The 14,321-nt window shown below is 40.6% G+C and overlaps 1 protein-coding gene across 2 annotated transcripts in view; it reads left to right on the forward strand.

Moving 5' to 3' along the window:
- Positions 1 to 14,321, forward strand: part of PREX1 (phosphatidylinositol-3,4,5-trisphosphate dependent Rac exchange factor 1) — a 173,343-nt gene that overhangs the window by 88,757 nt on the left and 70,265 nt on the right. For both annotated transcript variants that reach the window (XM_069805851.1, XM_069805844.1), the window contains exon 6: positions 12,267 to 12,428. In XM_069805851.1, coding sequence (XP_069661952.1) covers positions 12,267 to 12,428 — 162 coding nt within the window. The remainder of the gene's footprint in view (positions 1 to 12,266; positions 12,429 to 14,321) is intronic.

The raw sequence follows: 14,321 nt of genomic DNA on the forward strand, positions 1-14,321 counted from the left end.
CTCTGCATTTTTTTAGCCCTGACTTTTGTTGTCAGTACTACCTTCCTGGTTTGCACTTTTAAAAGTTGGATCATCTCTGAAGAAAATGGCTTTTTATGGGTACAGTCAAAAAGCTGGCTGATGCTGACAGGCTGCTAAAATTTGTAATGGTGTGGGTAGACCAGACAGGGTAACTTACCAACTAACTAATGGCTTTTGACTTCAGTTCTCATCAGATGTTTACTAAGGCTTGAGTGCTATTTTAGCCACTTCCTGAAAAGCTGTGTTCAGATAGAATTGTGTCAGTGTTCTGAGGGACTGGATGGCTCTGGGGACTCTAAATGGGATACATCTTTCATCACAAGGTCTCTAGTTTGAGTGTGTTCAGGTCAGTAATGATGAAAACCCTGTATCATCTGACAGCTGTTTTGGCGGCCTGTTTGAAAACTGTTTGATTGTCTCAGATGAGTTCCCAATGGATGAATGTCATTCCAGAAATGACTACTGCAATTGGCACTAATTGGCTCCCTTGCTAGTATTCTTTACTGTAGGAGCTAAAGACCTGAAAAGAGCTAACTTGACTGCTATTTCTCCGTGTCAGGGCTGAGTCACGCGCCCAGTGGGGACAAGAAGAGGGAAAAGGAAAAAGCAGTTTCTGGGAGAGTTTGCATCACTGGTGGCCTTGTAGCTACTCTGTGGCTAACAGTCATCAGTCTTCAGTGATGTCAGTCTCTTTCTCAATCAGAGTAACATTACATTTACTAAAAGAAGATTAATTAATAAAAAATGTAAGAAGAAATTGCCTCATATTTTGAAAGAAAGGTCCCTTCCTGAGTTGTGGAAGAAAGTAAGAATTCTGTGGTGAGCTGGTGCTTTTGGTCACAGGCTGACCACATGAATCAACTGTATGTCATGTAAAGCTATTGCAGTGCTGTGTCCATGCATTCAGCATGATTAAGGGTTTTCACAGGTACAAGCTGGTTAGCTCAATACTGATCTTTTGTTCCATTTAAAATTGTTTGTTTCATCTGATAAATGGTTAAATTCTTTCTTTCCATCCACTTGGAGTTTTCAGAGCCAAATTTTCAAAATATGTCTTTCCTAAAGGTGGAATCATTCTGTTGTCTATGCAGCTGTGCACAAACCCATCTTACAGCAGACACTCATGCACTGTCCCTTATGGACCTAGCAACTGGGATTTATGTGTGTACGGCCAGATTTTCAATCCAGTCAATCTATCCACAACTCCACTTAGAGTTTGAACAAACAAAAGCACATGCAATTTAGGCACATAGCAGGAGAAGCTAATGTGTGAGACTGCTACAAACATTTCTTCCACAGTATTAGTAACAGTCAAGACAGGGCAAGGATGCCTAGATCAGGAAAGCATGTAAGTGGCTCCAGCTTGGATTTATCTTCAGAGAGGACTGGTTATGTAGAGGTAATTGAAAACCTAATGATGCCTCAGTTTAAGTCCACTGTATTTATTTGGAGTTTGTGCTGAGACAATTTGGTGCCTGTTCAGTCTGTGGATCTGCATGATGAATGTGAGCAACATGCGTGTGCACAGAAAGGGAGTTCCTATGGCATCCAGTGTGGTAAACAGACCAGGGGATGTGGGGACCTTAAAATGTACATTCCTGACCAAGTATTTTGACAGTGTTTGTTTTCTTGGTTTCACTCTGTGGTATGTTCTGTGACTGTTATCTACCTGTGTGTTCAAGACTGAAAATCAGAGATTGTTTTGATTCCTTACAGAGATCCCTTTTCTATTTTCCAAGAAACTTCAACCAGAGGAAATAGTAGCTGGGTTCTTAAATTTGAACTGATCTCTGCATTGGTGTTGTTACTAAAAGGTGTATCAAGGAAGTCATTAATGAGTATAGAACCTGAAGATCAGGTTCCTTCATCTGTTTATTCCATGCTGGAGACATCTTAATCCAGCCAGAGTGGTCAATATCTGGTGTACCCTTGCTATGCTTATCTAAAAGTGATCTTTAACCAGTTTTATCCCAACATTTTCCAAACTTTTTGGACCAAAAGGTCACTGTTAGTACTCCATATTTCTTATATTTTGCTCTGTGTCATTGAAGTAGCTGTGAAGTCAGTGCGGTTTCATGTATCAGATCTGACCACTCAATATGTGGACCACCAGTCATCTCTCAAGCACAGTTTGGCAATCTCAGCTCTAAGCCATGCACGTTTCTGTCTTAGAGAATTCCCTACATTTCTTCTGTACTTCAGTGCCTCTTCTTTTTCTCTTTTTAGTATGACTTTGTTGCTGAATCACCCATTGCTAATTAGACCTGCTTAATTTCTAAACTTTTTGGAAAAGGTGATTATGAGTGGTAGAATTCTATGAGTTTGAATAATCTGTAGACTTTTTATCTACTGACAGAAGCTTGACTTGCAATTTATAATCTCTATTCTGTTTTAAAAGCTTTTCAAAATATTAGAATGGCAGAACCTGCCAATACTACAAATTTTCCTGAAATCTTGGGGCTTTTACTCAAATGCCATGAGGATGCTGGCTATGGAAACACACCTAAAAGAAACACACACCTTTGATTACAAGGTAGTGGCATCATCAGTGCAATGACATTTTGGTATTCCTCATCTTAAATTTTCCCATTCCTCTGTATCATTCTAGGGCAGGTCTTTCAGAAAGTATGGGCTTCTGTATCAGGTATCTGAAGAGCTACAAATGGACCAGTTTATCTTGCTTTTCTTTAAGAATTTGTTTTGCAAAGGGCTAGTAAACAAAAGACTAGAACAAAATAAATGTTTCTAAACAATAATTCAAATCTTTCCAAGTTCAATGGCAACTGAAGTCATTGGGCTCTGGGGATCAAATATTGGCCTGTGGAAATAAACTGGTGGTTTCCACTTTCTCACGCATGTGCAGTTGTTTATGTCAAAAGGCCTGGTGGCACAAACCTCCCTTCTTTGAAAGACCAGCAAGGCTAAGACTGAAACTGTTGCTTGCCTTCAAGCCACAGTGGGGTAGAATAAAGATAAATTTGTTCTCTGATGCCAACACTGTGCCTACCTTCTGGGTGGGGACTCTGGTGTTTGGCTCTGGTGCGGTTGACCCAGACCCATGTATACTTGTCGAACAAATAGCCATGAAGGGAGTGAATGGGAGGAGCTGTGATGAGGCATCTTGTGATGTTGCATTCCATTTTTTTATGATTTCTTTTTGCATACAGGCTGATATAAATTGCACACTGTTCAGTACTTGAAATTTCCTGGGCAGGAAATAAAAGTTTTAAGAAAAAGGTGAGGGGAATTTTGTTTTGGTTAGGCAACTGATCTGCCTCAGTCAGTGAGGCAATACCATTACTAGGGGTTGTCCAGCTGAGGAAATACCTGTGACCATTAGAAAGTGTAGGTGCGATTCTCAAAGGCAGTGAATTCATAGTGAATAAATTGTATCCCATTCAAGACTTGTTTGATACTTGCTAGCATGAAATTACCAGAGTGGACACAAATGTTTCAGACATGAGAACAGCTAAGGGAAAATACAAGCTGATTCTGTTAGTGCTGACCAGGAAAATGCAACTCTCCAAGCGGGGGGGGGGGGGGGGGGGGGGGAGTAGATTTAAAAATAACACAACCCTCAAATTAAGTGTTTGCTCTCCCTTTGCTACTGAACTGCAGTTATTGCTCCTGAAATAGCTGTTTTGTATTCATGGGGATTGGATCTTATTTTATCTAATTCCCAGGGCAAACAGATACTACTGTATTCCAACTGATTAGAGAAGTCGTAGACCAGAGCTATCCTACTTTTCTCTTTTGCTTTGTTTTTAGCAAGAGTTAGTGAACATCCAGATTTTCTCTTAACTTTGATATGACCTTGTTATAGCGTAACTACTTAGTATAGCTAAGTGGTTAGGTTTGATAAAGATAGTATGAACAAAGTTATTCGGACTTGTCTGTGTTTGAAAGTCAACCTAAATATTAGGGTAAGGCACATATTTAAGATACTATAAATATTTTTTATTAATACTGTATGTGAGTATTCTTCAGAATCATAGCATCTAGCATGGGGTTAATTTGGGTTACTTAATGAATAATATACTGGAGTATCTCCAAGTGAGATACACTTTAAGCATATAGTACCAATAATTTCTAATATACAAAATAAAGTATGGCATCCTGCAGTTGGTGATCTTATGTTTTCTTATCCTTTGATGAAGCTGTTTGGTTTTTTGAACTAACAAATGATGGAGACAAAACAATTAATCAAATTATGGTGATTGATACATTTCAATTTTATTTATATTTTCTATTTTTTGTGAACCAAACTGCAGCTTTGGAGTGGCTGACTCTAAACAGGTTTGGTGGGGTTTGGGGTTTTTTTGTTTGTTTGTTTTGTTTTGTTTGATCGGTTGGTTTGGGGTTTTTTTAGTTGTAAAATTTTGATTGCTTTCTTTCTGTCTAATTTACTAGCCTTACATATGGTTTGAAGGGTGGGACTCAAACCTAGCCATGGTGTTCAGAATCTCTGTGCAAATAGAGAAGTAATAATATTTTTCTCCCTAATACTGTTTTTGTCTGCTTCAGACAGCATGCAAGAAAATTAGTACGGAATTTGTTGGTCAGTAAATTAGTTTTATCCCCAGTCCAAAACCTCTCTAATGTGACTTTCACTTCTTTTTCTTGCTGTGAAACTTCAGCAAATGATTTGAAATCTGTTTGGGGAAGGATGTAAGAGTTCTGAATATCTGTTAGCAATGAGGTTCATTATAAAATTTCCCTAAAAGTGAGAAAGGGGCTTGGACTAGGCTCAAACAAAACAAAACTGTGCTTGCTGTGATGGGCATTATGATTTGGTAAGAAGAAGCAAAGGCAAACAGATGCACAGACCTTGAGAGCATATACTGCGTGTGTGACTTAACTCCAGTGTGTGTAGGTACACTGGAAAGCTTGCCAAGTAAATATTTCTAGCAGAACGTTTTGGATTAAGGCAGCTCTGCAGCTTGTGTCTTACTGATAATAACTGTATGACTCTGTATTAATTAGTGTGAACCATACTACTTAAGAGTAGAAGCAGCTGTTGTGTAAACCAGTCTCTGAACAAAAATAGCCTTTTTCCCTTAATAAAGAGCATTTATGTCAGCAAGAAGAAAACCCTAGGGGAGTGGTGATCATGAGTTAATCACACCATTGGGGGTGTGGATTAGGAGCAGTCCTTTCTGTCTCCTTCCTCTCAGCACATGAGGAATGTACAGCACATGATAGCCGCACCCCTACGGGTTCCTGATAGCCCAGTGCATGTCACAGGGGTTGTTTCTTGTTTGATGTCTATTCTCTTAAGGAATTGCTTGGACTCAGCCAGAAATGCACATTCCACCTCTGATCCTTTAAAAATATCTCATAATGCACACAACTCCATGAACGATTTAGGGCAGTAGTTATGTATTGCTTCATGTGATGGAAGACTCATTGGCCCTAGGAGGGAAAGAAAAACCTGGATGCAAAAGGCTGAGTGACCAGGTTCAGAATCCTCTTGAAAGGGAAAGCCTGACAGTGAGGCACACACAGACCTTAATAAATGCAGTGCCTGGACTTTGAAAGGGAAAGATAGGAAGCCAGTGATGCGGATACAGAACAAGATGAAGAAAGGTTAACTCACTGTTTCCCTCTTTTTCCTCTCCATTCTTGTCAGAGCTGGTTAAGGAATAGAACCTTCCAATTGGCTGTGATTGAATATATTTAATCTTTGGGGGTTTGTTTTTTTTGTTGTTTTATTTTGGGGTTTCTTTTCCCCTTCCTTTTTCCCCCCAAGAAAAGTGGTGTTGCTCTTAGATTCATGACATTGCCTGGTTGAAATCCAACTCTATGTAGCACAACGTTAAAAACTATATATACCCTACAGGGTTGTAAGGAACACTGCCAATTTATAAATCATACTTCTGTCTTCCACACTTTTTATATATAATCACAAATAACTGGTAATATCTATAAAATTGGAAACTTTTTTTTACATTTTAATTTAGCATATGTTGTAGATTTGATGGCACATTGAATATAATCTGTTTTACTGATTTACTGTTGCTTGTCTAGTCTTTACCCTGCAGAAACATTAACATAAATTACAAATTTTAAAAATATACAGAATAAAAAAAACCTGCTATGATTGGCAGGTACACAGATAGAGCCTGGTATAACATTTATTTTCTGGTTAGTTTAAGTGGAAAATAAATTTTAATACAAGCAAATATTAAAAACTGTAAAATACAAATCTAAAACTCCTGGAAACATTTATATTCACAAAAAGGTGGGGTTTTGAGTCCTTTTTATTTTTTAAAAAAGCACATTTTGGAGCTGAACACAACTTTTTGAACTGATAAGCAAAGAAATATGCTGTCTTTGTTATCTCTGTAACCCTGAGATGTTCAGTAGGTAACCAACGGATGTACCTCTGAAACTGTATTTTATGTATGCACTGGTTTGTAGTGCAAAGCAAGACAACCTGGCAAGCAATGATTTGCACCAGTCAATGCACAGCGTTAACATTCATTGCACAAAATCTGTGTTAAGCTGTGCCTGAGTGTCCTCAGGAGTGTAAAGATAGGAAGAAGGAATTTTTAAAATATAGAGACTTGTAAATTTCAGCTGCAAAATATGTTTTCAGTTGTCAGTTTTAAGTACCCGAACAGTCGTTTTTGTATGGCAAGGGAGGACATAGGGAAAGATGACAAAGACTTCTTTTTTAAAAAACATCAGTTAAGCAGAATAACATCCTTTTTTCTAGGAAATATTAAAATTGTGTTTACATTTAAAAAACCTCTAGTTTCCTCTGCCTGCCTGTGTTGTTCACTCATCACCCCTCCTGCCACCTCTTTGCATCTTCCTGTGTAATGTTCTTTTGCTAAGTTCTCTCCTCGTAGGGTTTTTTGGTTGGTTGGTTGGGTTTTGGGGGATTAAGCACAAACCCCATATATAAGCAGCTGATATGTCTTACTTCTTATGTGATTTTGTTCTTATATTTATATTCTATCATGTTTAGAACTCTTTTAGCCTTAAGCTATTTAAAGCTGCATCTGAGATTGAAATACTTAAGTTGGAAATCCTTTTACTACATTGCATGATCAAAAACTGGTATTTCTGAGTAGATCAGATGTAGATGTCCTTCCCTTCTGTATGCTGTTCAGGAGGACATTACAGCTGGATGTAGATGTCTTCAAGTGCTCTGTTACTCTCTTTGTAAAATGAGTTGTGTTCTGTGTGTAGGTGTTACGAGTGTCACAACCTCAATCTTTGCAGCTATGAAAGAGGCATGAAATAAAAGGAAAATTCTGTGCCCAGAGGACATGACACAGTTCCCATTTCTGTCTTAGTTCTTTAAAGAACAGAGATAATCCCCCCCCCCCCCCCAGCTTATGATAAGGAATACCTTCCCACTCCCCCCCCCCAAAAAAAGAGAGAGAGAAAAGTCAAAGGATAATGGTGAAGATGATAGATGCTGTGAAAAATACCGGCTTTTCTGTTCTCCACTGCTGGTTAGTCTGAAGAATTAACAAGTCTGTAGCTAGAAAGTAGATGTGTTTTATGAATTATTTTAAGAAACACTTTGCAAGGAATAGTTTTCTGCAGGTGGCAGCAACCTCATTTCCTGGCCCTATTAGTGCACAAGTTGCAATACATAAGATAGTAATTGCAGACATCAATATATATGAGCTTTATGGAGGACAAGACAGTCATACGCAAGGTTTGCCATCTGCTCTGTCTCTCAGCTGCCTTTCAAAATGTCATTGAATGCACTCAGAGTTTACACATCTGTCACTAAAATAAGTAAGTGCCCAGAGCTCCCTGACTGTATTTCAGAAGTGCTAGGCTATGCTCTTTTGGGGAATGGCAGTGTCAGAGCAGCATGGCTCTTCCTCACATGGCTTAAGACTAGGCAGTGGTAGGACAAGTTCTCTGGCTGCCTATGCTGCTTATGCTGTTGAGGCAACTGACTGCCCCAGCCAGCACCCTCCCTGCCTTTTCCAGCCTCCTCTCCTGCTCCTTGGGCAGAACTGCAGACAGCTAGCAGGAGTGGGGAAGGTGCTGTGTTCATTGCAGCAGAGGCCTGCTGTGAATGAAGAGTTCTTTCTCTGTGTCCTGGTGATATTTCAGAAAGGGATGTTTAGACAGCTCTAGTGTATACGTATCTGTTTCCAAAGCAGTGTGGGTGACACTTGAGCTGCAGAACTTCATTGATTTTTAATGAAAGTCATGTAGCAAAAATTCTGCACTCTGTTTTGGAAGCATGGAGTAGAGGCTAGTGTCACCAAAGTGCAACACCTCCCTCCTGCCTTTTCTTTTTGAACACTTACTTTCCCTGGCCTTATCTTCAGCAGAAGTAGAGTAAAAACTTCCATAGGGAATTTAATTTGTGATATCAACTGACATTTGTAGCAGCCAACCTCTTTTTCTTGTGGATGTGTTACTCTGTAAATCAGCCAAGAGTTTAAGATCATTAACTCCTCTCTCTTAATGGGATTCTCAGCTGTCAGCACATTACCTGTCTCCTCTGTCATCCATCTGACAAGAGTCATTGTCAATCTCCATTTATAATTTTCTGAAAAAAGAAATTGTAGCTATGAGTAAATTCTCAAAATACCAAATCTGTGCAAAGAACTGAATAGTTACATTTCATTGGACAAACACTGACATTCCCATCCCTTCATTTGGGCTTTTCTGTCTCCAGGATCTGTCTATGTGGGAATGAGAGCACCTCCCATTGCCATATTTTGATTCTCATGAGACCTGTCTCTTGCATTACTTAAAGGAGTCTCAGTGGCCAGCTAATTTAATCTCAAGATGCAGATTTTGCACTTCTGTAATGCTGGGTCTCAAGATAGTTGCTAGTCCTAGTGAATTAAGTCTTGCTCCAACCAGTGTGAGGAAGCAGAGAGGAAGCACTGAGAGGGTCTGTGCAAAGGCTGAAACGAATCTGTACTACTTTTAACTCTAGCTTCCTCCTTTCAAATATGCCTTCCAATTTTGCTGGTATGTGAGCACCTCACAGTCTAATTATTTATTCTACAGTTGCTCCTGCTAGTAGAAAAGTACAGTTAGGTATGCACAAACCTGTCACATGCTAAAGGTGACTTCTGTCTAAAGAATTTTGTAGAGCAGATCTATGAATCAACACTAGGACAGAGAAAGATCCTTGATTTAGTAGCTCAGAGTGTCTGGATTAGCAAAATGGTTGGATTAGCAGCTATTATAGTCCCTGTAAGTTAATGCAAGCTTCAGCAGAACTTGAACTTCAGCCCACATCCCTCCACTCTCTGACAGGCCATGTAACTAGAGCCTAAAAGTAAGAGTTAATTTGATGTAGAGGTTGTGTATGGACATAATTCAGTTTAGGAGCAGTGCTTGTATTACAGGTTGTGCAACTAACTCAGGTAAGGCAAGCCCCAGTAATACTCGGGGTCATACCTGAAATCAGAGTATGTCAGCGCCAAGCAAGACAGCATGGCACAAAGATCTTAAAATTAATGCCAATACGGCAAAATTTTGTGTGGTGAAGAGACACTTGCTGAGGTTAACAGGCTGATGTGGAAAAGCAAAAGACAAATCAGACCACAGATTAAGCCTAGTTGGAGCCCATGACAGGCATTTGGGGATTGTAATCACTTATCTTGGATGAACAACAACTGTAACAGGCTGTCTTTGCCCTTAGCTGTGGGAACTATGGATTGAAGCAATTTAGCTGCGTTCAGCCACAGTGCTGTGCAGGCTCTCAGACTATATTCAAACTCTATACTTGTGTCTCATGCAAAATGATGCAATTCAGCAGCAGTTTGCCATTTAGACACAGGACTTTTAAACAACCAAATAACATGTTGAGGCAAAACAGAACATAGCGAGAAAGTTAAATATTCCAGACAATCTAAAAATGTGGGTCTCAAACACCGTATTATGTATCAAGATGAAATTACCGGACTTAGTTAAGGTTTCTTTAATATATTTTTATCCAATTGTGGCTGACTATAAAATAGTATTGGTCTAAAAAATGATTAATTGTGAGTTGACAGTGGTTACCCCTTTTGCCAAACCGGTTAATATTGTCAGGTCCCAAGTTTTCCCACTGCTGTTTTTCAGTGGGCAGTGTTAAACTGGGCTGTTGTGCATTGAATCAAGTGAAGCAGAGTCTCTTAGGAACCCCTTCAGAGCAGAGATGTTGTTCGTCTCTGTGTTAATCTCTGAGGTCAAAACAGGTGCCCCATGATATGCGGAAGAGTCCCTGCTAAACTCCTTCTGCTCTCTTGGCCTCTCTCTTTCCCAGTTCAGCACTTTTTCCCACTTTGCCTCTTGGGGAGCCCTCTCCACTTGCCATGGGCCTGTCTTGGAGGTTAAAACACTGAACTGAGTGCCAGAAAGTCTTTGTTCTGCAAGTGACTTGCCATTGGACAAGTTACTCTTCTATAAATGAATTTCTTCCTTCATAAAATGATTATTATATTTCCTGACACATAAAAGCATGGGAGAGATCTGGTTAGTGAATTTCCCTGCAATTTCTGGATACACAGACTCATCATGCACAGAGCTGTAGGTGCTTATCCGCGTGTGATGGGTTGACCTTGGCTAGCTGCTGGCTGCCCACCCAGCTGCTCTCTCAGTCTCACTATTTGACAGGGTGGAGGAGAAAATAAGATGAAAAAATGCTTGTGAATTGAGATAAAGACAGGGAGATGACTCAGTAATTTACCATCACAGGCAAAACAGACTTGACTCGATTTATTGCCATTTAAAATATATTTAGGTAGTGAGAAACAAAACCGCCTTCCTCACAGCCCCCACTTTTTTCCCCAGACTCAACTTCACTCCTGCATTCCCAACTCCTCTACTTTCCCCCCAGCCCTGAGCAGTGCAGGAGATACGGGGAATGGGGGATTGCAGTCAGCATGTAACATTTCCTCTCTGTTGCTTCTTCATCCTCGTGCTTTTCTCTGCTCCAGCATTAGCTCTCCGTGGGCTGCTGTTCTTCAGGATAAGCCTTGTCCTGCATGGGTCCTATATGGGCTGCAGTTCTTGTCAGGAGAACCTGCTTGGGCATGGACTATCCACCTGCCACAGTTCCTTCAGGGAATAAACACCTGCTGCGGCATGTGGTCCTCCACGGGCTGCAGCGTGGATATCTGCTCTGTCATGGCCCTCTCCATGGGTTGCAGGGAGATACCTGCTCCAGCCTGGTCTCTCCAGGTGCTGCAGGGAAATCTCTGCTCTGGCACCTGGAGCACCTCTTCCCCTGCCCTCTCAGGCTTTGGTGCTCATGGGGCTGTTTCTCACACATTTTTCCTCTCTGCCCTGCTGCATTTTGCCCTTTCTTAAACACGTTTTCACAGAGGCGCCGCTGGCTTCTCCGATGGGCTCAGCCGGGTCCTGCCTGCGGGTCTGTTGTGGAGCCGGCTGGAAGCGGCGCAGGGCAGCCCCTCACCTCTCCTCACAGGGGCCCCTGCAGCTCCGCCGTGCCAGTGCCGGGGTACAGACACCTGGTACACTGAGGTATCTGAGTTAGGAGAGGTATTTCACTGGAATCCCTCTTTGGTCAGTGGAAAGAGACAGGCTTCTCATGAGGGCAGTTCCACTCTTTGGTAAATTTGATTTGCACTTTGGTGCATTTCTTTGCTGGTTACAGATCTAAACAACCTCGGTCCTAAAGCTTCATGTGGGTTGTGATTAATCTACACCTGATCGTTTCCTTAAGTACTGTGGGTGGGGTATACAGCGTAGCAGTATTCCTGTAAGGCCATAGTTCATGGAGAACCCCACGTCCATAGCTCTAGTGGTTCCTGGTAAGACCTGCTATAGGCAGAATTTTTATTTGATCAAAGGGGCCTGATCCAACATCACTGAAATACTGAATGCACATCACTGAGGCTGGTATAGCATCTAGACCATGGCTAGGTCAACAGTCCATCTCTTGTCTTTGAAGAAGACGGTGTGGTTTTTTATGTAATCTTTTAATTTGTTTGGCCTTGGTTCACACTAGAAGCAAACACATGTGACACAGCAAAACATACTTCGCTTGAGCTCTTTTAATTCGGCATATTTAACGTGAGCGATAGCTTCATTTATATAGCAGCATTCATATAAAACAGCAGCCTTGCACAGATGAAGAACAGAGAACAGCATCTACAGTAACATGCCCACAACTTCTCTTTAATTTTGCAGTGGTTCTGGCATTTTCCTGTGGGATTGCACACTAATGCTTGTGCCTTTCTATGAGCCACTTCTAAGTTCACATTGCATGTTTTCTTTTCTTTTTTTTTTTTTTCTCAAAGGAATTAGCTAAAAGGACTCCCTCTAAGCATCCTGATCACCCAGCTGTCCAGAATGCATTGCAGGCAATGAAGACAGTCTGCACAAATATCAACGAGACCAAGAGACAGATGGAGAAACTGGAAGCCCTTGAACAGTTGCAGTCCCACATTGAAGGATGGGAGGTATGATGTAGGACTAGCAAGCTCCCTGGAGGCAGTTTGCTATGAAGTTTAATGGGCTGAAGTTTAGTGACCCATACTGTGTACAGGGATTTCCGTTTCTTAGGTGATGTGTAAATGCTCTTGAAGGTGTGGGTGGCATCACTCTGACAAGTTTAGAATTTAGTGTTTATTTTGGGTGTGCAGGCTGCTGCTAAATTGTAGCAGAACAAACGGATTATGAAAGGAAGGAAGGTGTTACAGCTAGAATGGACTGAATTTTCAAATGGACAGATCTCATTTGAAAGACCAAGAGGTCTAGAAGATGAAATCAGGACTGGTCTAAATGACAGAAGTTTCTCTTTATATTCCTACAAGCCTTTAGTTTTTCCAGGAGCTTTGAAAGTTAGCTCACTTCATACATATTTTCTGTATAAAAGATAAAGGTTAGATTAGCAAGGATTAGATCAGAAAGCAAGTGGTATATTTGTGTTTGCTCCAGTTAAGTTACTCATGGATCTGTTTCTAGTGATGTGTTTGTCAGTAGGTGGATCTGTGTAGGTAGAAGCATTTACTATGGAAGGGAGAAAAATAAGAGAGGGAGGAAACTAGGACGTGAAGTTTGGAGGAGGAGGAAGTCTGGAAAAAGAGCTACTCAGTAGAAATACTGGGAAGTCAGGATGGTGTGCAAAGGGTTGGCAGGTTATCTTGTGATGAATTTAGTTGAGGCCCTTGAATCAGTGGAGTTGGAAGCCTCTGGGAGGTGCACTATAGGAAGTCAGTGGTGTTAAATGGTCTCATGGAGAGATTGGCGTCGGCATTTAGTGAGACTGACATTTAAAATGTCAAGGCTGATCATTGCCAGCTGAGGATTTCTTAGCTGAAGACATTTTGTTAGAGGTCATGTAAACTTGCTCATGTTCGGACTCTTGGGTGCTCTCCATGACTCTTCTGGGTTGTTTTTTATCGTTCGTGTATCTTTTAAACCATGCTCATTTTTTCCCTGAAGGATGTTCTTGGCATCCAGCTAAAGACGTGAGAACAACCCAGATATCCAGCTGTGTAATTTTTGGATAGCAAGCTCAGCAAACAAAGTCATACAATGTTCTATAGAGCAAGACTTCTAGAAGTAGGTAAATCTATTTCAGATCAATGCAACTCGTGGGTCATCTAGGCAAGAGGTATGGTTTGAACTCTGGAGCCTGAAGCATGATGATTAAAGTGTCCATAATGTCATAAATGAAGTGGTATTCAAACTTATTCCTTTTTTATTAGGGTTTAACTTATCTACAACAACATTCTGGGACTGAAAACCCTTTCAGATTGTTTTATATACACTGTTTGGTAACAAAGTCTCATAGGTCACTCAGCTCAAAATTTCAAAAAGGAAGAAGTGTTTTTTCCATCCCAGTAAGCTGTAGAACATCTCTAAATTATTCTAGTGGCACATTAAAAGGAGGAAAACTAGCTTTATACATCACATATAGGCCAATGCTCAACATGATGGCATTTTTTTTTCTTCTGTACACGTAAAGAAACTTGAAACTGACGGTTTAATATCTTCACAGTGCTAGGGGTCTTACAAATTATGACTCTAGAGCAAAGTGCTATTTAACTGTTTTTAGTTCTTTCAGATGCATTTCACAGTTTATTCCTAATGAGAAGGGCTCCTAACTTCTCTCTGTGGAAAGCCGAAATTGCTGAATTAAAGAAATTTTTAGCTTAACAATGCAGTGCTATAAGCCACAGAGCTGGCTGTAGGAGGAGGAAGTCTATAACGCAAATTGACGCCTATTTTTAGTTTACCTGATGGCAGTCTCTCCTATGAAATAGAAAATTTCCCTTTTCTGTTAGCATGGATATGGATTCTGAAACACTGGTGCCCTGTACGTACGGTTATATACCATACATACTAAT

Source organism: Haliaeetus albicilla, chromosome 2 (genome assembly GCF_947461875.1).
Source record: "Haliaeetus albicilla chromosome 2, bHalAlb1.1, whole genome shotgun sequence".
Lineage (NCBI taxonomy): Eukaryota > Metazoa > Chordata > Aves > Accipitriformes > Accipitridae > Haliaeetus > Haliaeetus albicilla.